The sequence below is a fragment of the Lagenorhynchus albirostris genome, chromosome 2 (genome assembly GCF_949774975.1).
Source record: "Lagenorhynchus albirostris chromosome 2, mLagAlb1.1, whole genome shotgun sequence".
In the NCBI taxonomy this organism is placed as follows: Eukaryota; Metazoa; Chordata; class Mammalia; order Artiodactyla; family Delphinidae; genus Lagenorhynchus; species Lagenorhynchus albirostris.
In genome coordinates this window covers 181,814,987-181,833,240 of record NC_083096.1, presented here as the reverse complement: position 1 = coordinate 181,833,240, position 18,254 = coordinate 181,814,987, and the positions used below count along the sequence as shown (strand labels likewise).

Below are 18,254 nucleotides of genomic sequence, written 5' to 3'. Positions count from 1 at the left end.
AGGAGGGAACAGGTCCCCGTGTGCCCCTAACACTGGGCAGCCTCACTCTGCTGACTCCTGGCCAGCTGACACCCACCAAAGCTAAAACAGCCCCCCTGACGCTTTCCTAATGGATCACAGGGGTTCTGACCCAAGAAGTTAAAAATAAAGGTGACAATCAAGGTTGGCACAATGGAGAATGTCGGGCCCTCTGGTGCCCACCGTCCTGGGGCCCAGTGTAGGGAACACCCCCTACCCTGGGATCCATCAGACAGGCCCGGGGTCCACAGGCCCCCTGACCGGCCTCACCCTCCCTGCTGACCCCTGCCTAGCCGCTCTCCTTCTGATGGGCTCTGACTGCTGCCCTTCCATCCATTCTACCTGCATCTCCTGCTGAGCCTGCGGAATAGCCGCCAGGCTCAGGGCCCCGTGTGCTCCTCTCTGCCCCCTGCAATTTCAGACCTTCTTCCAAAAGCCGCTTTTAAACATCTTGCTTTTCCTGCTCGTGGCTCTGCTCCAAAACTGCCCAGGTCTGAACACATTCCGTGGCTTAATTACCATTATCTTGGGCTTGCGACCCCGTCTCTAAAGGAGGCTGTGAAAGGAGCTGAGTGGTTTGTTCAAAAGAAACAAAGCATGGTGAGTATTCAAGTCGCCGTGGACAAAGCCTCTTCCTCCATAAACAGATGGTTCCCCCACGTCCCACCACACAGAGCAATGCCTCTAAGTGTAGAGTTTGTGCTGTGCCTTTCTAGTAAAACTCAAGGATGTCTTACGTGTCCTCAAGAAGTGCCTTTTTAAGAGACTTTTGAAAAACGAGCCAACCTCCACAGTCTAATAAATCCTCGTGTCCAGCACACTCCTCAGACCTCTGCAGTCACACGGGGACCGATGAGGGCCCCCGCCCTGACACGGGTGACGAGGACCAAGAAAACACAGCCTGTTCACAAACAAACGCCTCCTGCTGGCTTTAAATCTGGGGACAACATCATGGGAACATCCTGATGATGGGCTGGCACTCAACTCTCACCCCCACGGACTCATCAAACTCAGCTGTTTTGAAGCAGGAGACAGCTAAGCTCAAACGTCCAAGGCAACAGTCAGTGCGAGCCTTTTAACTCAAGCTCATGTTTAGACACCGATAAAAACCAGCGTCCACTCTCCAATGGCCCCCAGCCTCTCGGGGGCCACAGCTGTCCCCGGCCACCGCAGGGGTCTCTTTTTCCATCACAGGGCCACTGAGGTCACTGTTCCCTGGGGCAAGAGGTGGAGCAAAGTGACAAAGTCCTCACTGAGTGACACTGCAGGGGGGGAGGTGGGCTTCCCCCAGGGAGACGCACACATGTGGTCGGTCTACACACGCACATGTATGTGTGACAGCGGGTGTGTGTGTGTGTGTGTGTGTGAGATGCGTGTTCTGTGTGTGAGATATCTATGTATGTGTACGTGTGAGATATACGTATGATCAACCTGTGTGTAATATATGTGCATGTGTGAGACGTAAGATACACACGTAGACAGAGAGACGTAAGTGTTCTTAATAAATGACTGCTACCTGTGAAGGGTCGGCAGGGGGATGCTGGCAGGACATAAGGAAGTCGGATGGTCGAGCTACCAGCACCTGAGCATAAATGCCCACGAGAGCCAGACCCGAGCTTTCCAGGACCCGATATCGCATGACTCAGCTGCGCCGCGCCAATGAAAAGAGCAGAGTGAAACATTTCAAATGAAATGATGAAACGAAAATAGTTCAAATCATCTGAAGGCTTATACGTGGGCCTAGCATGTGTGGGGGGAAGAAAGTGCAAATAAACATTAGCAATGGCTGCAGCTGGGAGCCGTGTGGCTTCTCCCATCTGGAGCTCTCTCTGCACCCGATGGGAGGCTTCCGACACTCGCCTCTAACACGGGCAGAGTGGATATTTATGTCTTATCAAACTCGGCTAAACAAAGGGAATGGGAAAGCTACCGGGGTCTCCGCCAGAAGGTGGGAGGGAGGGCAGGGGATGAGAGGGGTGATACAGAGAGCTGCCCTGTCCCTGCAGGGACAGCGGAGACTGACACTGCCCACCCGCCCCTCCTCACTCCCCGCCACTGGCTAAAAACCCACTGGCTCTCAGCACTCAGGCCCCTGAGAAGCCAGAAGGAAACAAAAGCTAATGTGTTTGGCCCAGGAATCTCCCTTCAGCAGCAACCCCTTAAGATCCACCATGTGGTGCTGAAACCAGAGATATGGCCTGCTAGAGATTTCTAAACTGTGTAGCATCTGAAAATTAGATCAGTTAAATAATGTGCCTGAGTGTTTACATGTGATGTGGCTAATTTAACACCAAGTGCTTAGTGGGAAAGATGAAAGCAGGGGTTAGCATGCTTGTAATCTCTAAAGGGAACCGTCACTGCGCCTCAGACTCACGCCTGCTTCTTGGGTTTGAAAACCCCTCAGTTAGTGCTGCTTGAAAATGATGCAATTTCCATCTTGCCAGCAGCAGAGAGGAGAGCAGCTCCAGGAAGAATGGGGGCGGGGTGGGGGGAACACAGAGAGACAGAGACGGAGAGAGAGCTGGAGAGAGAGACAGAGAGAGAGAGAGACAGAGGTGGGCTGGACTGAAGGCCAATGTTCTGGGTTGAACGGTGTCCTGTCAAAATTCCTGTCCACGTGGGACCTGTGCATGTGACCTTTTTGAGAACTAGGGTCTGTGCAGGTGTAATTAGTTAAGACACGTGCACACGCACACACACAGACAGACACACACACAGACAGACACACACACACACACACACACACACACACACACGGGAACTCAGCCAGATGACAAGAGAAGCAGAGGTTAGAGTGATGCCCCCACAAGCCAAGGAATGCCTGCAGCCCCCAGGAGCTGGAAGAGGAAGGAAGGATCCCCTGCAGAGCCTCCAGTGGGAGCCCAGCCCTGCCCATGCCTTGATTGTGGACTTCTGGCCTCAGAACTGGGAGAGAATGAACTCGGTTGTTGAAGCTCCCCAGACTGTGTCACAGCAGCCCCAGAAAACTCAAACAGGTGGGAAGCGTGGGAACCATCCGGCTCACACCCTGGCCCTGAGCGCCCCTCTCTCCTCACACGTGGAGGGACAGGTGCCACCGATGCTGGCCTGGTGCTCCTGGCACTACCGCCCTGCCCTCAGGGTACCAAACCCTGGACCACCAACCTGATGCAGACCAAGGTCTAAGCACACTTCCTGTTCTGCATGGAGAGAGCTCCTGCTACCAAGATTCTTTTTTAAAGTCTAGACTAAACGGCAGCTGGAGCCCAGCAGCTGGTCACCCGCCAGGAAAACGCCCCGCCGGAGCCTGGACTGCGTCCACTGAGGCCCAGGCAGGGTCCCAGGTCAGATGCGGCTGACACAGGGAGAGGGCAGGGAACGCCCCCGGGCTGACATCCGCATCCACAACGCGCAAGCCCCCCGTCACCCCAAGTGACCCAGGCCCACAGGAAGGCGCGCAGTGGGGGAGACGGGGTGGGAAGGGCTTGCAGTGGGGGGGAGGGGACAGGGACCGTTCCTCCGTGTGCTCTATACCAGGGGTCCCCAACCCCCTGTTAGGAGCCAGGCCGCGCAGCAGGTGAGCGGCGGGTGAGCGAGTGAAGCTTCATCTGCCGCCCCCCATTGCTCGCGTTACCGCCTGAGCTATCCATCCATCCCCCCTTCCACGGAAAAATTGTCTACCACGAAACAGTCCCTGGTGCCAAAAAGGCTGGGGACCTTTTACTGCTCTATACAGCTCCTAACTGTCTGGTTCCCAGTTTTATTATTCTTAAAAGTTTCTTCTACAGATGTCTCGACCACAGAAAAATGCTCCCTGAGGGCAGACACTGCTAAGCCAGGCCCCGGCCCTCTGAGAACGGCCCTCCCTCACAGGGGTTAGAGCAGAGCACCAGGCCTCCGGGGAGAGCCGCTCAGGGGTGTCCTCGGGACATCCTGGGCCAGGGGAGCCACACGAGGAGGACTGGGGTGCCGTTAGGGAAGGAGCTAAATCCCTCTATCAGCCCAATGTGCCCCCTCCAAACGCCTGCCCCCCGAGCCTGCCTGCAGCGGGGCCCCCGGGAGTGAACATGGCCAAGTCTCTTCGCCCAGAGATGCCTCTGTCCACAGCAAAACCAATATGAGAGGAACCAAGGCAGGAAGCAGACACGGCAGGCGGAGAGAGCGGGGCTGAAGCAGAGACATCCCAGCCTGTGCCCCCAGGACTGGATGCCCGGCACAGCCCCGTCACCCGCCTTCCCTCCAGCCAGGCTCCTCTGGGAGGGGTGTCCGCGGGGCCCAGGCCAGCCCCCACTGGCATTCCCAGCATGAAGGATCCCAGGAGGGACGCCCCTTCCCATTGAGCCTCCTGCTGCAGCCCAGCCCTGCCCGATGCTGCTCTCCTAGGACCCGGGCCCCTGCCACCCACCCGGGAGAAGTGGGAGGGGCCTCCTTACCACCACCGGAGGCACCTCCAGGACCTTGTCCACGTTCTTCAGCGACAGGGGCACATACCACAGGGTGGCCTTATTGGTCAGCTTTTTGGTACCTTCAGAGAAGACAAACACGTGAGTGATGGCTGGGAGCCGGCAGGGCGCCGGGCACAGGGCAGGCAGGGCCGATGCCACCTCTGGCCCCCACCCCCAAGGCCTTCTTTAGCCGTGAGGTGCACGTGTGGGCACAGACCGGGGAGAGGCATGGCCTCCAGCCTGCCCCCACCCTGAGGCTGCTGGAAAGACTGCAGGTCACCCGGTCTAAGCCTGGGGGGCCTGGGCCTGTCGGCTTTCTAGCACTTTCTAACTCGGAAGGCCCGCATCTGGAGGGCACCGACTCCAGACAGGCCTCCCGGGAGCCTCCGGAGCGAGAGGGAGGGAAGGGCTGTGGGGAGGGGCAGACTGGCCACCAAGAAGAGCTCCGGCTGGACAGGAAGCAGCTCATGGACCTGAGGCGGAGGGGCGGTGGAGGCAGAGCCCACCCAGGCAGCGGGGCCACAGCCCAGAGCACAGCCATGGGGTCGGCTCATCACAGCTCTGCCCCCGCGGCCCCTCCCTTCCCCAGGGCCACCTCCTTCCAGGTGGGAGGCGCCACACCAGACACTTTTGCTGCTGGTGACTCAGCGCTCCAATGCAGAAGCTTCCAAATGGGGGCTGAGAGAGGGCGGTGGGCTGCTGGCTTCTGCTCTGGGCTGAAGGACAGGAAACAGAACCTTCTTTGGGGCTCTGAGCCCAGCCTCAGGGCAGAGTGGTGCCGTCAGGGCGGGAGGCCTGTCTAGGCTGAAAACCATGGGCCAAAGGAGCCTGCAGATCACTTGGTCCACACCCCTCACTTGTACAGGAGGAGCTTGAAGCCCAGAGAGGTCAAGGGGATTGCCTAGGCTCACACAGCAACTCGACGCCATTCTGAGTACAGACCCGGACCTCCCAGGTCCCAGCAATTTCAGAGAAGTGTTTTCAGGGAGGCCTTTTAGAGTTGCCTCTTCAACATGGACGATTCCCAATGTGGTGGCGATCAGGAGAACTGCAGGACAGAGAGAGGAAGTGGAGAAGCAAGGAGCAGCCCGGGGGCGGGGGGCTTGCCCTGAAGTCCCCCTCAGTAACTCACTTCCTACCAGTTCCTTCTGACCTGCCTTCCCAAGGCGAACCTGGGCCTTCAGTTTCCTCCCCTTAAACGTAGCCCCGAGGACCAAGCCAAGCCCTGGCGGGTCAATTAGAAAGAGGGTGAGGCCCCTGGCGCCCAGGCCTGCTCCTCATGCCAGGATGTCCACCGCTCTGCCCGGGCTCCACGGCACCACCAGGACCACAGGCAAATAACACGGAAAAATATCTTCACTGCACTTTGACAGAGCGAATCTGACAACCTGCTTTGGGGAATAAAGATTTCCTGTTTGACTCAGCTAGAGCCAGCCTGACAAGCTGGTTTCCATGGAAACCCCAAGTGGCCCTCCTCCAGACCCAAATGAACACCGTGGAGCAAATAAGGCAAAACACGCTAATTGTACTTTATCATTTAATAAAACCATCAAAAGACAAGTGCAGTGCTAGAAACATCTACTCTGAAATCTTGAGAGCTCCCAGCTCTTTTCTGGAGGGATTCGCAGCAATCACGTCCCAGTTAGCTTAATATTGTGACAGTTGCCGGAGATGAATGAGCAAAGGTTTGCTGGTTGTCTGCCTGGGCGCATGCTCGCCCGGCTGCCTCACGGCAGGCGGCAAGGCCCCGAGCGGGGGGGACGCACAGAACGGGGGCTCTGCCCCCTGGGGTCTCAAAACACGGAGACGGCACACGAACAGCTTCAGGGTTCAGCCTGGTTGCCTGTCTGTCCGCCCAGCCCGGTCTCCCCACCTGTCCAAGTCCACCCGCCCACCTGGCCCGTGTTCACAGAGCACCTGCTGGGCGGCCCTGCCCCGGACCAGGCGGCCACGTGGCCTGCCCTCGTAGGGCTCCCATCCTCGTGGACGCACGGGCAGAGATGCATCAAGACAGGAAGGCCTCGAGACACAGGGTCCCAGAGTAAGAGACTCACACAGATCCAAACATGGAAAGACGGAGAGAGTTTGAGAGACGCACAGACACGGTGCTGAGACCCAGAGAGGGGCACCCGGATGTGAGAGTAAGGGAGGGGGCGCCCGGCCCTTCAGCAGGGGCTCCAGGGCAAGGCGGGCAAGGTGACTGAGACGTGTAGAGAAGGCACAGCCCCAGGGCTCCAGGTCTCGCCGTCCCCATCCTGTGATCCGGCCCTGGGGTCTTCCCGGGGCCTCGCCCCCCGCACCCCATCTCGAAAGGCTGGGCAATGCTGGCCGGCGCCCCTGTGCTCTGAGCTTGGTCCCTCTCACGAGCACAACGCCCGGCCCGCTGTCCCGAGAACCCGTGCTCCTCAGTCACTTCTCTCCTTCTCGGGGCAGCTCAGGCTCTGCGTGTCCATCCTTCAGGGTCAGGGCGGCTGGGGACACTGGCGGGCGCGGAGCATCCTGACTGCGGGGCGGGGGCTGTCATCTTGCCACCACAGCTCTGGGCAAGCGCTGCCTGCCTCCTGCCAGCTCCTGCCCCCAGAGGGGGGATCCCGCAGAAAGTGGGCTGGGGCATGTCCTTGTAGACAGGCCCGCTTCCCCTCAGCGCAGAGGCCCAAATCTTCCTGACTCATCCACTCCTTCATTCATTCACTCATCAGTGACTGAGTCCGCGGCTGTCGTGAGGCAACGGGAAAGCACGGCCCTTTCCCCTCTTGTGTCAGGAGCAGGGAGGCTCAACCCCCAGCACAGCCCAGGAGAGCAGGGCTGGGTCACGTGGAGGGGGGAGGGGGGGATGGGGGATGGAGGGAGGGGCCCGGAGGGGCCCACCCCCGCCCTGCCCTGGGCCTCCTCCCAGTGGGCTGCCAGCCCCAACGTGGGGAGTCAGGGCCAGAGGACCCCTTTCTGTGCCACAGCCCGAGACCAGCATCCAAGGTCCCTTAGATGCCAGAGCTTTCTGCCAAAGACCGGGCTCAGGCCACAGACGCAGGACATGGGGCACAAGCCCACTGACCGCTCCCCACCCCCGCCCCAGGCCGTGGCTCGGCTTAGTCGTTCCCTGTGCAGTGGCTGGGCCTGCTGCGGTCACCGCAATGCTCCAGATGAATAACTGAGCTCCTGGCCCGTGTTGGGGAGAAGCCTGGAGCCCGTTAAAGATCTCTGAGCACAGCGCTCTGCAGGCAGCCATGGCTGAGGAGAGGGCATCGGGAGGAGGGACAAGGACCCAGGCAGCTCCTTCCTCTAGAATGAGCACGGACTCTCCTCTGGGTGCGACAGCGGGTGGCCTGGGACGAAGCAGTGGGCAGTGAGGGGCCCAAGGGGTCTGCCTGCCTCAGCATCTCCGTTATAAAAAGCAGTGACTGTGAACCTAAGCCACACTCCCCTGCAGTGCCCAGTGGGAGGGTGAGAAGGGGTTTCCATGGTTACCACTCTGAGGAAGAGAATATTCAGATCAAAGCAGAGTCAAAGGTTCGCCCAGGGAGCTCCAGCCTAGGCCTGCCTTGCGGGGCCCAGGGGAGCAGAGCAGAAGCCAGGGCAGTGCCTTCCAAGGGGCAGCGCCTTCCAAGGGGTAGCAGCTCCACCGTGCAGGGAAGGGCAAGGTGGGGGCTGGGGAGACGGCAGGGGGGCCGGAGGGCGGCACGCGCCCTCCCAGCCCGTTCCCACCCTTCTGCCCGGACCAGCTGGCCGCCAGGCCCCTTCCTCCCCAGGAAGGCAGGGGGGCCGTACCCTGGGCTCGTTGCCTAACTCGTCTGCGCCCCCGTTTCCCCGTCTGCAAACGAAGCGAGGACGGCAGAAGTCCCTGCTCACAGGTGGAGGCGGAAATGCAGGGAGGTCACCCAAAGACAGTGTTAGGACCATCCAGGGGCAGTCAGCCCTCAATGGACGTGGGCTGCGGCTGCTGCCTTATTTCTACTGTCACCGTTGTTCCCAACCCCGCACGCAGGCTCAGCAAGAGGAAGTTACCTGTGAGGATGTTTTCGGACATCACGTGGACCTGGACCTCCACTGAATGCTTGGAGGTGTAGGTGATCTCCGCACTGACGTGGGCCACCTCGCCGATGCACATGGGCGACAGGAAGTCCGTGCGCTCCACCTGGGCCAGGGCGGCCACACAGCACTCCTGCAAAGACCAGAGGCGGGTCAGCCTCCCACGAGGCCCCACCCTGGACACGCTCCCCCAAAACGGCCCTTGGTTTTTTCCCCACTGTTAAAGTAACGCAAGTTATTGCCACCACACACTCCTACGTGCAAAACCAGGAGATGAGGCACTGCCCGAGGGCAACCCGGCAAAGCAGTTGATACAGGCGATTCTGAGTGGTGGGGTTCCGAGCAGCCTGTTTCTTTTTTCTGACTTTTCTACAAAAGATACGTATTACTTGTATAATGAAACATGGAAAAAGGCATACATACTTATTATGGAAAATTTGGGAAGTACAGAAAAGGAGGGAAGATCCCTCCTCCCATCCAGAGATAACCATGGTTTCTATTTTGGGATCTTTCTTTCCAGGCTTTTTGCCCCAAGAACAGGGGTTTTACTGGTTCACTTGTTTGGCTGTCTGGCTCCTTGTTTTGCAGTTTTAGTCATAGATAGTTGTCACTAACAGTCATGTATAGTTGTCATATATAGCCTTACGTAGTTGTGCAAGCACTAAATATACACTTTCACAATCTGCTTTTTTCACTCAACAGGAGGAAAAATAACCTGCCCGTGTTGTGACAAGCTCTTAGAAATCACAGTTCTTCTTTTTAAATGTTATTTATCCTTCAAATAGGCAACCCATTCTCATGGCTCAAAATTCAAAAGGAACAAAAGAGTATATGTCCCCGGCCACCCAGGACCCCTGGGTAACTGGATGGACGCAGCCAGTCAGCACATGCACGTGGGGTCCAGTGGGATCCACTTGGGAGCTCACATTCTATGAAAGTGAGGCACTTACTTCCTCATTTCTTTTCTTGACACTTTCTACGACTTCCACTTCACGATACTCCATTGCAAAGATATTTCTTAACGGCCAAATAAAATATTCTTCCATTGTTAGATTTGTATCAACCTCAGTTGTCTCTTATTATAAATAACCCTGTGATGAGGGTCCTTTTAGTTAAGTCATTTTCAGTATTGGGGATTGTTTCCAGGGTGGAAGGGACAAACATTTCGGTAGGTGTTCCCAAAGTGCTTCTCAGAAGGGCAGAGTGCTTGACGTGGCCCCAGCACTCCCGCACCAGCACTGAAAACCAGCTTTTTTTACGTTTAGTTTTTATTGAGGTAACATTGGCTTATATCATCGTGTAAGTTTCCTGTGTAACAACGTTATATTTCTACTGTATACCCTACAGCGTGCTCACCACCAAAAGTATAGTTTCCATCCATCACTAGACAGTCGATTCCTTTACCCATTTTGCCCCTGGGCCACTCCCCCACCCCCCTCTGCTAACCACTGCCTTGTTCTATCTATGCATTTTTGGTTTGTTCGTTTATTTTTTGTCTTTTATATTCTACCTATGAACAAAACCGTCAGGTATTTGTTTTTCTCCATCTGACTTATTTCACTTAGCATCATTCCCTCAAGGACCACCCATGTAGTCACAAATGGCAAGATTTCATCTTTTTTTTTTACCTCTGAGTAACATTCCAGTGTGTGTGTGTGTGTACCATAATTTATTTACCCACGCATCCATCAATGGGCCCTTAGGTTGCTCCGTGTCTTGGCTGCTGTAAATAACGCTGCCATGAACACAGGGTGCAGACACCACTTGGTATTAGCGTTTTCATTTTCTTTGGATACATACTCAGAAGTGGAATAGCTGGATCATATGGCAACTTTATTTTTAGTTTTTGAGGAACCTCCAGGCTGTTTTCCACAGTGGCCGCACCAGTTTACATTCCCACCAACAGTGCATGAGGTCCCCTTTTTCTCCACATCTTCACCAACACTGGTTATCTGTTGTCTTTTTGATAACAGCCACTCTGGCAGGTGTGAGGGGAGATCTCACTGTGGTTCCGATCTGCATTTCCCGGATGATTAGTGATGTTGAGCATCTTTTCATGTGCCTGTTGGCCATCTGTATGTCTTCTTTGGAAAAATGTCTATTCAGTTCCTCTGCCCATCTTTTAATCGGGTTGTTTATTTTTTGTTGTTGAGTTGTATGAATTCTTCATATGTTATGGAATCAGCTTCCTTTCCATCCATGCTAACCGAATGACACAAAAGACCATCTTACGTGTGAGCCACAGGACCGTGGATCTTCACTGCCAAACACGGCACCGGCACTTTTTGGACTTTCCACCAGAAACCAATCAGGGATTTTAGGACACTGGACAGCATGGGTACCCCTGGGCTGGGTGGGGAGCAGGGAGCAGATGGGCCCACTCTCGAGGGCCTGTCGGTGCCGTGCCAGTGCTGGACTTCACTTTTCCAGCTGGTCCCCACAGCACCCCTTCTGCAGGGGTTGGAGATACTAAGCTTGTAGGTGACAGTCAGTTCAAGCTCTGGCATGTCTGCACTCTTCCCACCGGCCACCTGCCACCACCTGTGGCACCAAAGCACAGCTCTCCCACCTGCGCGAGAACTCACCTGACACCTGGCAAACATGCAAATTCCCTGACCCGCCCCAAACCCACAGAACCTGCCTCTTTGGAGGGACGCCTGGGGACCTCCATCTTCACCCCTTCCCCCGAGATCCTCAGACACACGGGGGTCCTCTGATGGTTTCTGTTCCTATAAATGTCCTGGAATCAGCTCTCAACGCAGCAGAGCACGAGCTGAGCAGGCAAGTGCAGCTTGTGGCGTCCCCCCTCTGACTTGCCAGGGCCCTGTACCCCACCCCCGCCCCACACAGACATGTCACCCCTGACGCTAAAACAATGCGAGGGAATTGCTGGGCGTCACCCCGAGTACATTTGTGTGGCTACAGCGCCACCCACTGGCAGAAATCTGGAAAGGCAAGTGCGAAGTGGGGGGGCAAGAAGGCGGGGCCAGCCTCTAGGCCACTTCTGGAACTATCCAAGCTCCGCCTGCAAGACCCAAAACGAAATAAAGCAGCTGTCTTTGTTGAAGGGTGGCTAAACTATGGGATGGATATGTCCGCACACAGGTAACACTCCTATACGTTAATATTTTAAATGGAAATGCAGCTCGTTTCTTCTGCCTTTAAACATCTGAGCCTTAGATGGACCCCAGCCTTTTTAAGGCTACAGAGGCATTCCTTCACTTGTGGTGGCATCTGTGGAGCCAGGCCCTGCACTCGGTGCCTGCCCCTGGCCTGGGGTCTGGTTGGGGGACGGATGACAGATAGGCACGTGGCAGGTGCTCCGAAGAGGGCAGCGTGAGGTGTGGGGGGTGGGAAGTGGGGTTCAGGTGCCGATGTGGGGGGGCAGCTGCAGGTGAGGGGCTGAGACCTGGATGCTGAGGTGTCAGGCAGGAGAAGGTGTGGGGTGCAGACACCCCAGGCAGAGGGGAGGGCAGGGCGACCCCGGGGGAGCTGGAGGCTGCTGCTGAATCCATGTCCAGCTGGGTGTGGACGGCACAGGCTGGGACCCAGGCAGCTCCAACTTGACTGGGAGCTGCCGTTTCCCGAGACCTAGCGGGCCACCCCAGGCACTCCATAAAGACTTGTGTGACCCAGAAATTCAAAACACAGGCTGACAAATGTTTATTCAGTGTGAGCGTCTCCAAGCTGTAGGTGTCTGTGGCTCCCAGCGGCTCAGACACACCCGTAAGTCCCTGCTTCGGGGCGTAAACTAGGAGAAGCGGCCCCGACCCGGGAAGCAGCCGTGAGGGTCTGATCAGCACCTAGCCCAAGAAGCACCCTCTGCCATGCTCCCGAAGGCAGCCTGAGCTGCACTGCCCATCGGGCAGAGATGCCTGGAAAACCACGGGCCTGGGCTCCTGAGGGCCACGGGGCTTTGAGCCTGGACAGCAGCTTCAGAAGCAGAGCCAGAGGAAACAGGTCTGCGCCCTGGACTCAAATCCCAGCTCTGGCACTAGCTCTTGACCTGGTCTCTCTGCAAAATACAGATAATAAATGGTACCAGTGACTGCCGCCAGGATTCAAGCGGATGCTGTGTGGAGAGGAGGGGTGGTCTGCCCTGCTCTCACAGAAACGTAGGGATCGAGGTCCAGAAAGGTTAACTCCTACTGCTCTTGCTATGTGAGCTGCACCTGCCCCCTCACCCACCCAGGCCCTCGGCTGATGCCCACTCAGAGGATGCAGCTCTGTGACCTTTGGGAGCCACATGACTTTTCCGGGCCTCCGTTTCCTCACCTGCAAAGTGGGGTTAAGGAGATTCCCCAGGTAAGGAAGGTCAAGCACGCAGTGTGGCCACTGGTGCATCGTAAGTGTGCATTAAACAGAAGCTCTCCGCAGACAACTACTCCAGACACACAGCTAATGGGAGCCCACTGCGTTCCAGACCTTGGCCTAGATGCTAAGGGAATCCAGCAGGGAAGTGACGGGCAAAAGTCCTTGCCCTGGTGGGGCTTACATTCTCGTGGGGGAAGCAGCCCAGAGCTAAATGAGCAAAACGCAGCGTGCCAGGAGGGACAGTGCTGTGGACAAGAGCTGGGAGCAGTGAGGGAGCCGGTTGTCGGGGACGTGGAGATCGTATTTACGCAGAGACTGGAAGGAAGGGGGAGCCACGTGGGTCTCTGGGGCAAGAGCGGTCCAGGCAGGGGAAAGGGCCAGTGCAAAGGCCTTGGGGCAGGAATGCTGGCGTGGCCCAGGGGCGTGACGAGGGGAGGGAGTAGGAGCCGTGCCCTGACTTCACACAGGACGGGTTTCTCTGGCTGCTGCTGGACAGCAGACCAGGGGCAGGGAGGCCTGTTAGGAAGCTGTTAGGCAATCTGGGCAGGAAGCGGCAGTGGCTCGGCCCAGATGGCGGTGGAGCTGGTGTGCAGTGTTCGGACCTGGAACTATCCACAAGGTGAAGCCGATGGGACTGGATGCCAGGGTCCACGGGTGGGAGGAAGAGGGGGTCAACGGAGGCTCCAGAGGCCATTTACTGAGCAGAGGGAGGCCGTGGGAGAAGCAGCCTGGGAGCAGGCCCCGAGTGTGTTTTGGGGCCCACCCAGGTCGAGGGCGGATTAAGCATCCAGGGGGAGCCAGCCAAGAGGCACCAGCTGGACAGAGGACCTCGGGGCTGTGTCGTGGTACTAGAGCCACAGGCTGGATGAAGCCACCAAGGGAGTGTGGGTGGCAGTGCTCCCGGCGCACCCAGAGCCCCAGCAGAGCCATGCAGAGGCCAGCCTCAGCCCCCCGGAGCTGCCTGGGGCTCACGCCCCCTTCCTGAGCCTGGGATTCCAGATCGCTATCTTGGGGCCACCAGCCCAGAGGCATCTCCCGGCCAACAGGTCAGACCTGCACCCCAGGCTCACTCTGGGGAAGGAGTGAGAACGAACAAGTCTCGGGCAAGTATCCAAGCTCTCTGGACCTCAGCTTCCTCATCTGTGCAGTGGGGATAATACAATAACCACCTCGACCTCTAAGGGGTGTCGTGAGGACGACACAAGCTAAATGCTACAGAGCTTTGCAAAACCCTAGGTGGTCACTGAACTCTGGCGGTTACCAGGGCATTGTCACCCACTTGGCCTCCCTCCCTCCCCAGTCCTGGGGCTCTTCCTTCCCAGCGTCCAGCCTCTCTTGCCAGGCCTGGCTGGGACCCTCACCGGCTCCCTCTCGGAGGGTCTACCAGGGGCCCGGCCCCCACCTCAGCCCCCGCCCCTCGGGCTCAGTCCTGTCCTCACAGCCACCAGAGGGCGCTCTCTGAACGTGGCCGGGTTTGCCCCAGAACTTCAAGGGTGAACTCTTAGCAGGCGGGAGAGCCCCTTCCTCACATGGAGGGCCCCCAGCCCAACCCACTCTCACTCCTCCCCAGGCGAAGGCCCCCAGGCCCACGTCCACCCACACACACTCACCCCGGCTCGGTTCATTCTACACACGTGCAGTGCTGCACACGCATGCGCACACGCACAGTCTGCGCGGGCGTGGAATCGGCCTCTGGGCCTGGAGGACAATGGCACAGCAAGTGGCTCGCCGGGGCCCCCAGGTGCCCAAGGCCTCAGGCTTCCTTGGAGTCTCTTCCGTGCCTGCCCGGTGCCGAGTTGGCAGTTGGGGTACAAGACTGACTCCTTCCCCCAGCACCCGAGGGGGGCTTCAGAGAGAACGACAGGTCCCACAGGGCTGGGGGCCGGGCAGAAGATGATGGGCTGAATGCCCCGCAGCTGCCCTGAAGCCTAAAGCCACCAGCCTGGCCCTGTCTGGGCGGCGGGAGGAGAGCCGGCACCATCGCAGGAGTCCGTGCGGGCCTCTGCGTCCCGGAAGCCACCAAGGGGAGAGCCCAGACTTGCCTGTGGACCCAGGGTCAGTGGAGCAGGGGAGGGGTCTGGGTCCAGGCGGTGTGACACCCAGGATTAACTGCCGCCCATGGAGGCTCTGGGGGGGCTGGGCCCCTGGGGGCTCAGGAAGCTGACTCCCTGAACACAGCGGGAGGGCTGGAAAGGTGGCTCTGTCAGCTGGCAGCTCTCAGCTGACTTTCTGGAGGTCCCCACCCCTCCTCGCTGAGCCCCAAACCAACTGCCAACGCCAGGGGTCCCCAGTCCAGGGCCGGAGCTTCCCAAAACCCCCCAAGGCCCGGGGACCGGGGCGGGGAAGGCTCCAGGCCTGGCCTCCACCCAAACTCCCTTCCTGACCCGACAGTGGACAGGGCTGCGGCACCGCCAGAGGGGACGCCAGGCCCCCAGGGCCCGGGGTCTTCCACGTGACGCTCACCCCGTTCTGGCTGTTGCAGTGCCGGGTGCTGATGATGGCCCCTGCCTCCTCGATCATCTTCAGGATGGTTCCTCCGTGGACGTTGCCGGCCACGTTGGCGTCATCCGGCCGCATGATCCTGGGCGGGGGGGCGAGAAGCAGCACGGTGAGTCTCGGGAAGGACGCCGCTCGTGAACAGCAGCAACCCCGGGGAGGGGCAGAAGGTCCTCCAAAGGGCCCGACGGCTCCCAGAGAAGGAAAAAGAACTTCCCGCGTGTTTGCTCAGGGTGGGTGCTGATCTGACAGCCAGACAAGGGGCTGCAGGCTCGTGTTTCCATGTGTCTCCACCTTCCTGCCCTAGGGCCACAGGCACCCAGCCTGGCAGGTACCAGGAAGGGTGGGTGGCGGGGACTTTCCGCAAAGGCCGTGAGCGTGGCAGCAAGGCGACCCGGCTGTGGGGCGCCCAGCGCACCTGCCCCTCCTGGTTTCCAGGACTGCCAACGACCAGCAGAGCTGAATGAGCACAAGGACACGGGCTCCGACCCCTTGGAAAATGGACAAATTCCCAGGACCACCACCTCCATCAGGAGTCCCAGGGGAGCTGGCCTCGTGCGGCCACAGATGTTCTGAGAACTGGAAACAAGTCGCAGCACCCAGACCCATCAGCAGTGAACGCCCGCTCGCCACCTGCCCCTGGGCTCTGAGAGAGCACCAGAGGGGCCCGATTCCCTGGGGTTGAGAGCTGGGAGCTCCCCAAGGTCAGGAAGGACTGAAATGCCACCCCATTTCCTTGCCGTGGGCAGTGGGGAAGTGCCGTGAAATCTGCGGAGTCCCAACAGGCCAGCGTTGTGCTCCTACCTTGGGCAACCCCAGAGAGGTTGGCACTTTCCCAGACTCCAGTCTGGCTGATGGAATCTGCCCGCACCAGCCTCAGGCCCAGAGACGGGTACCAGGCAATGAGCGAGTGTGCGGTTCCTAGGTGCCCAGCATCCCTGGGCCCACCCAGCCTGTTCCAACCCACTGGCTAGCGTGGCCTCCGAGGCCAGACCCCCCACTCTGGGCCACGGAGCTCCACTGCCCTCCGGGTCTGGCTGCTTTCAGGCAGACTCAGAGATGGTTCCTGGCTCCCACTCTTACTAGCTGGGTGACCTGAGCAAAGCTGCCCAAACCCTCACTTCTCCGCTTCCTTGTCTGTAAAAGAGGAAGCACAGCACCGCGTTTGACGGTGGGGAAGACTGAATCACTCGAGACAGTGCAGATGACAAGCTCCGTGGCTGTGCCTGGCACGCGGTCAGACTCAAACGTTCACCAGCACTTCTCCCCTCTTCTCTGTCAGCCAACTGACCGCAGGAAGGCTGGAGGCTCCAAGAAAGAGCCGTAGCTGCCATTTTCTGGAGCAAATGAGCAACGACATCCTGGGGTGACTGACAGCTGTCTGTACCTGTCGCCCATCCCCAAATGTCACCCCCTCATCCTGGGGTGCGGGCATTCAGGCCCCCTGCTTCTCACCTGCATCACTGGCTCAGGGGCAGCCACGACGGTCCCCAAGCAGTGACCAGGGGAACCCCCGGAGCACAGGAAAGAAGCGTCACTTGGCTTCTCAAATGTTCATTTTAAAAGACTTTTACGTCAACTCAAAATAGATTAAAAACTTGAACACAAGACCCGAAACCATAAAACTCCTAGGAGAAAACAGGCCTTAGCGATGAGTTTTTTAGATTTGACACCAAAAACAAAGGCAATAGAAGCAAAAATAAACAAGTGAGACTACATCAAACTAAAAAGCTTCTGCACAGCAAAGGAAGCCATCAGCAAAATGAAAAGATAACCTGTGGGATGGGAGAAAACATTAATATCCAGAATACATAACGAACTCATACAACTCACAGAATAGCCAAACAAACCAACAATCCAATTAAAAAATGGGCAGAGGATCTGAATGGACATTTTTCCAAACAGGCACATGAAAAGCTACTCAACATCATTAACCAGCAGGGAAATGCAAATCAAAACCACAATGAGGGGACTTCCCTGGTGGCCCAGCGGTTAAGACTCCTCGCTTCCAAAGCAGGGCGCGTGGGTTCGATCCCGGGCCAGGCAACTCAAGATTCCATACGCCGTGTGGTGCGGCAAAAAAATAAAAACATTTAAAAAAAAAATACCAACACAATGAGATCTCACCTCACACCTGTTAGAATGGCTATTATCAAAAAGACAAGAAACAAGTGCCGGCAAGGATGTGGAGAAAAGGGAGCCCTTGTGCACTGCTGATGGGAGTGTAAACTGGTGCAGCCACTGTGGAAAACAGCCTGGAGTTTCCTCAAAAAATTAAGACTAGAACTATCATATGATCCAGCAATCTCACTTCTGGGTATTAATCTGAAGGAAATGAAATCACTCTCTTGAAGAGATATCTGCAGCCCCACATTCACTGTAGCATTATTTACAGTAGCCAAGACATGAAACAACCTAAGTGTCCACTGATGGATGAATGGATGAAGCAGACATGGGTGTGTGTGTGTGTGTGTGTGTGTGTGTGTGTGTGTGTGTGTGTGTGTGTGTGTGTGTGTGTGTGTGTGTGTATAATTCAGCCATAAAAAAGAAGGAAATCCTGCCATTTGCAACAACACGGATGGACCTTGAGGGCAGTTAAGATCCATTAGATAAGTCAGACAGGAGAAGACAAAAACTACTTCATTTTCCTTATACGTGTAATCTAGAAAGCTCAAACTCATAGATACAGAGAACAGACTGGTGGTTGCCAGAGGCCGGAGGGGTTCCGGGGGGATGGGTTAAAACAGGTGAAGGGGGTCAAAAGGTACAAACTTCCAGTTATAAAATAACCCATGGGGATGTAATGTACAGCACGGTGACTAAAGTTAACAACACCATGTCATATATTTGAAAGTTACCGAGAGAGTAGATCTCAAAAGTTCTCATCACAAGAAAAAGAAATTATAGCGATGTGAGATGATGGGTGTTAACTGAACTTACCGTGGTGATCATTTCACCACACACACGTATGCCAAG

General features: G+C 57.1%; 1 protein-coding gene across 1 annotated transcript in view; it reads right to left on the bottom strand.

Annotated features, from left to right (window-relative positions):
- The window catches only part of ACOT7 (acyl-CoA thioesterase 7), a 90,660-nt gene that overhangs the window by 57,086 nt on the left and 15,320 nt on the right, over positions 1 to 18,254 (bottom strand). Inside the window, exons 2-4 of the mRNA XM_060141605.1 lie at positions 15,246 to 15,363; positions 8,445 to 8,601; positions 4,431 to 4,522 (exon numbers count right to left, since the gene is read on the bottom strand). Coding sequence (XP_059997588.1) covers positions 4,431 to 4,522; positions 8,445 to 8,601; positions 15,246 to 15,363 — 367 coding nt within the window. The remainder of the gene's footprint in view (positions 1 to 4,430; positions 4,523 to 8,444; positions 8,602 to 15,245; positions 15,364 to 18,254) is intronic.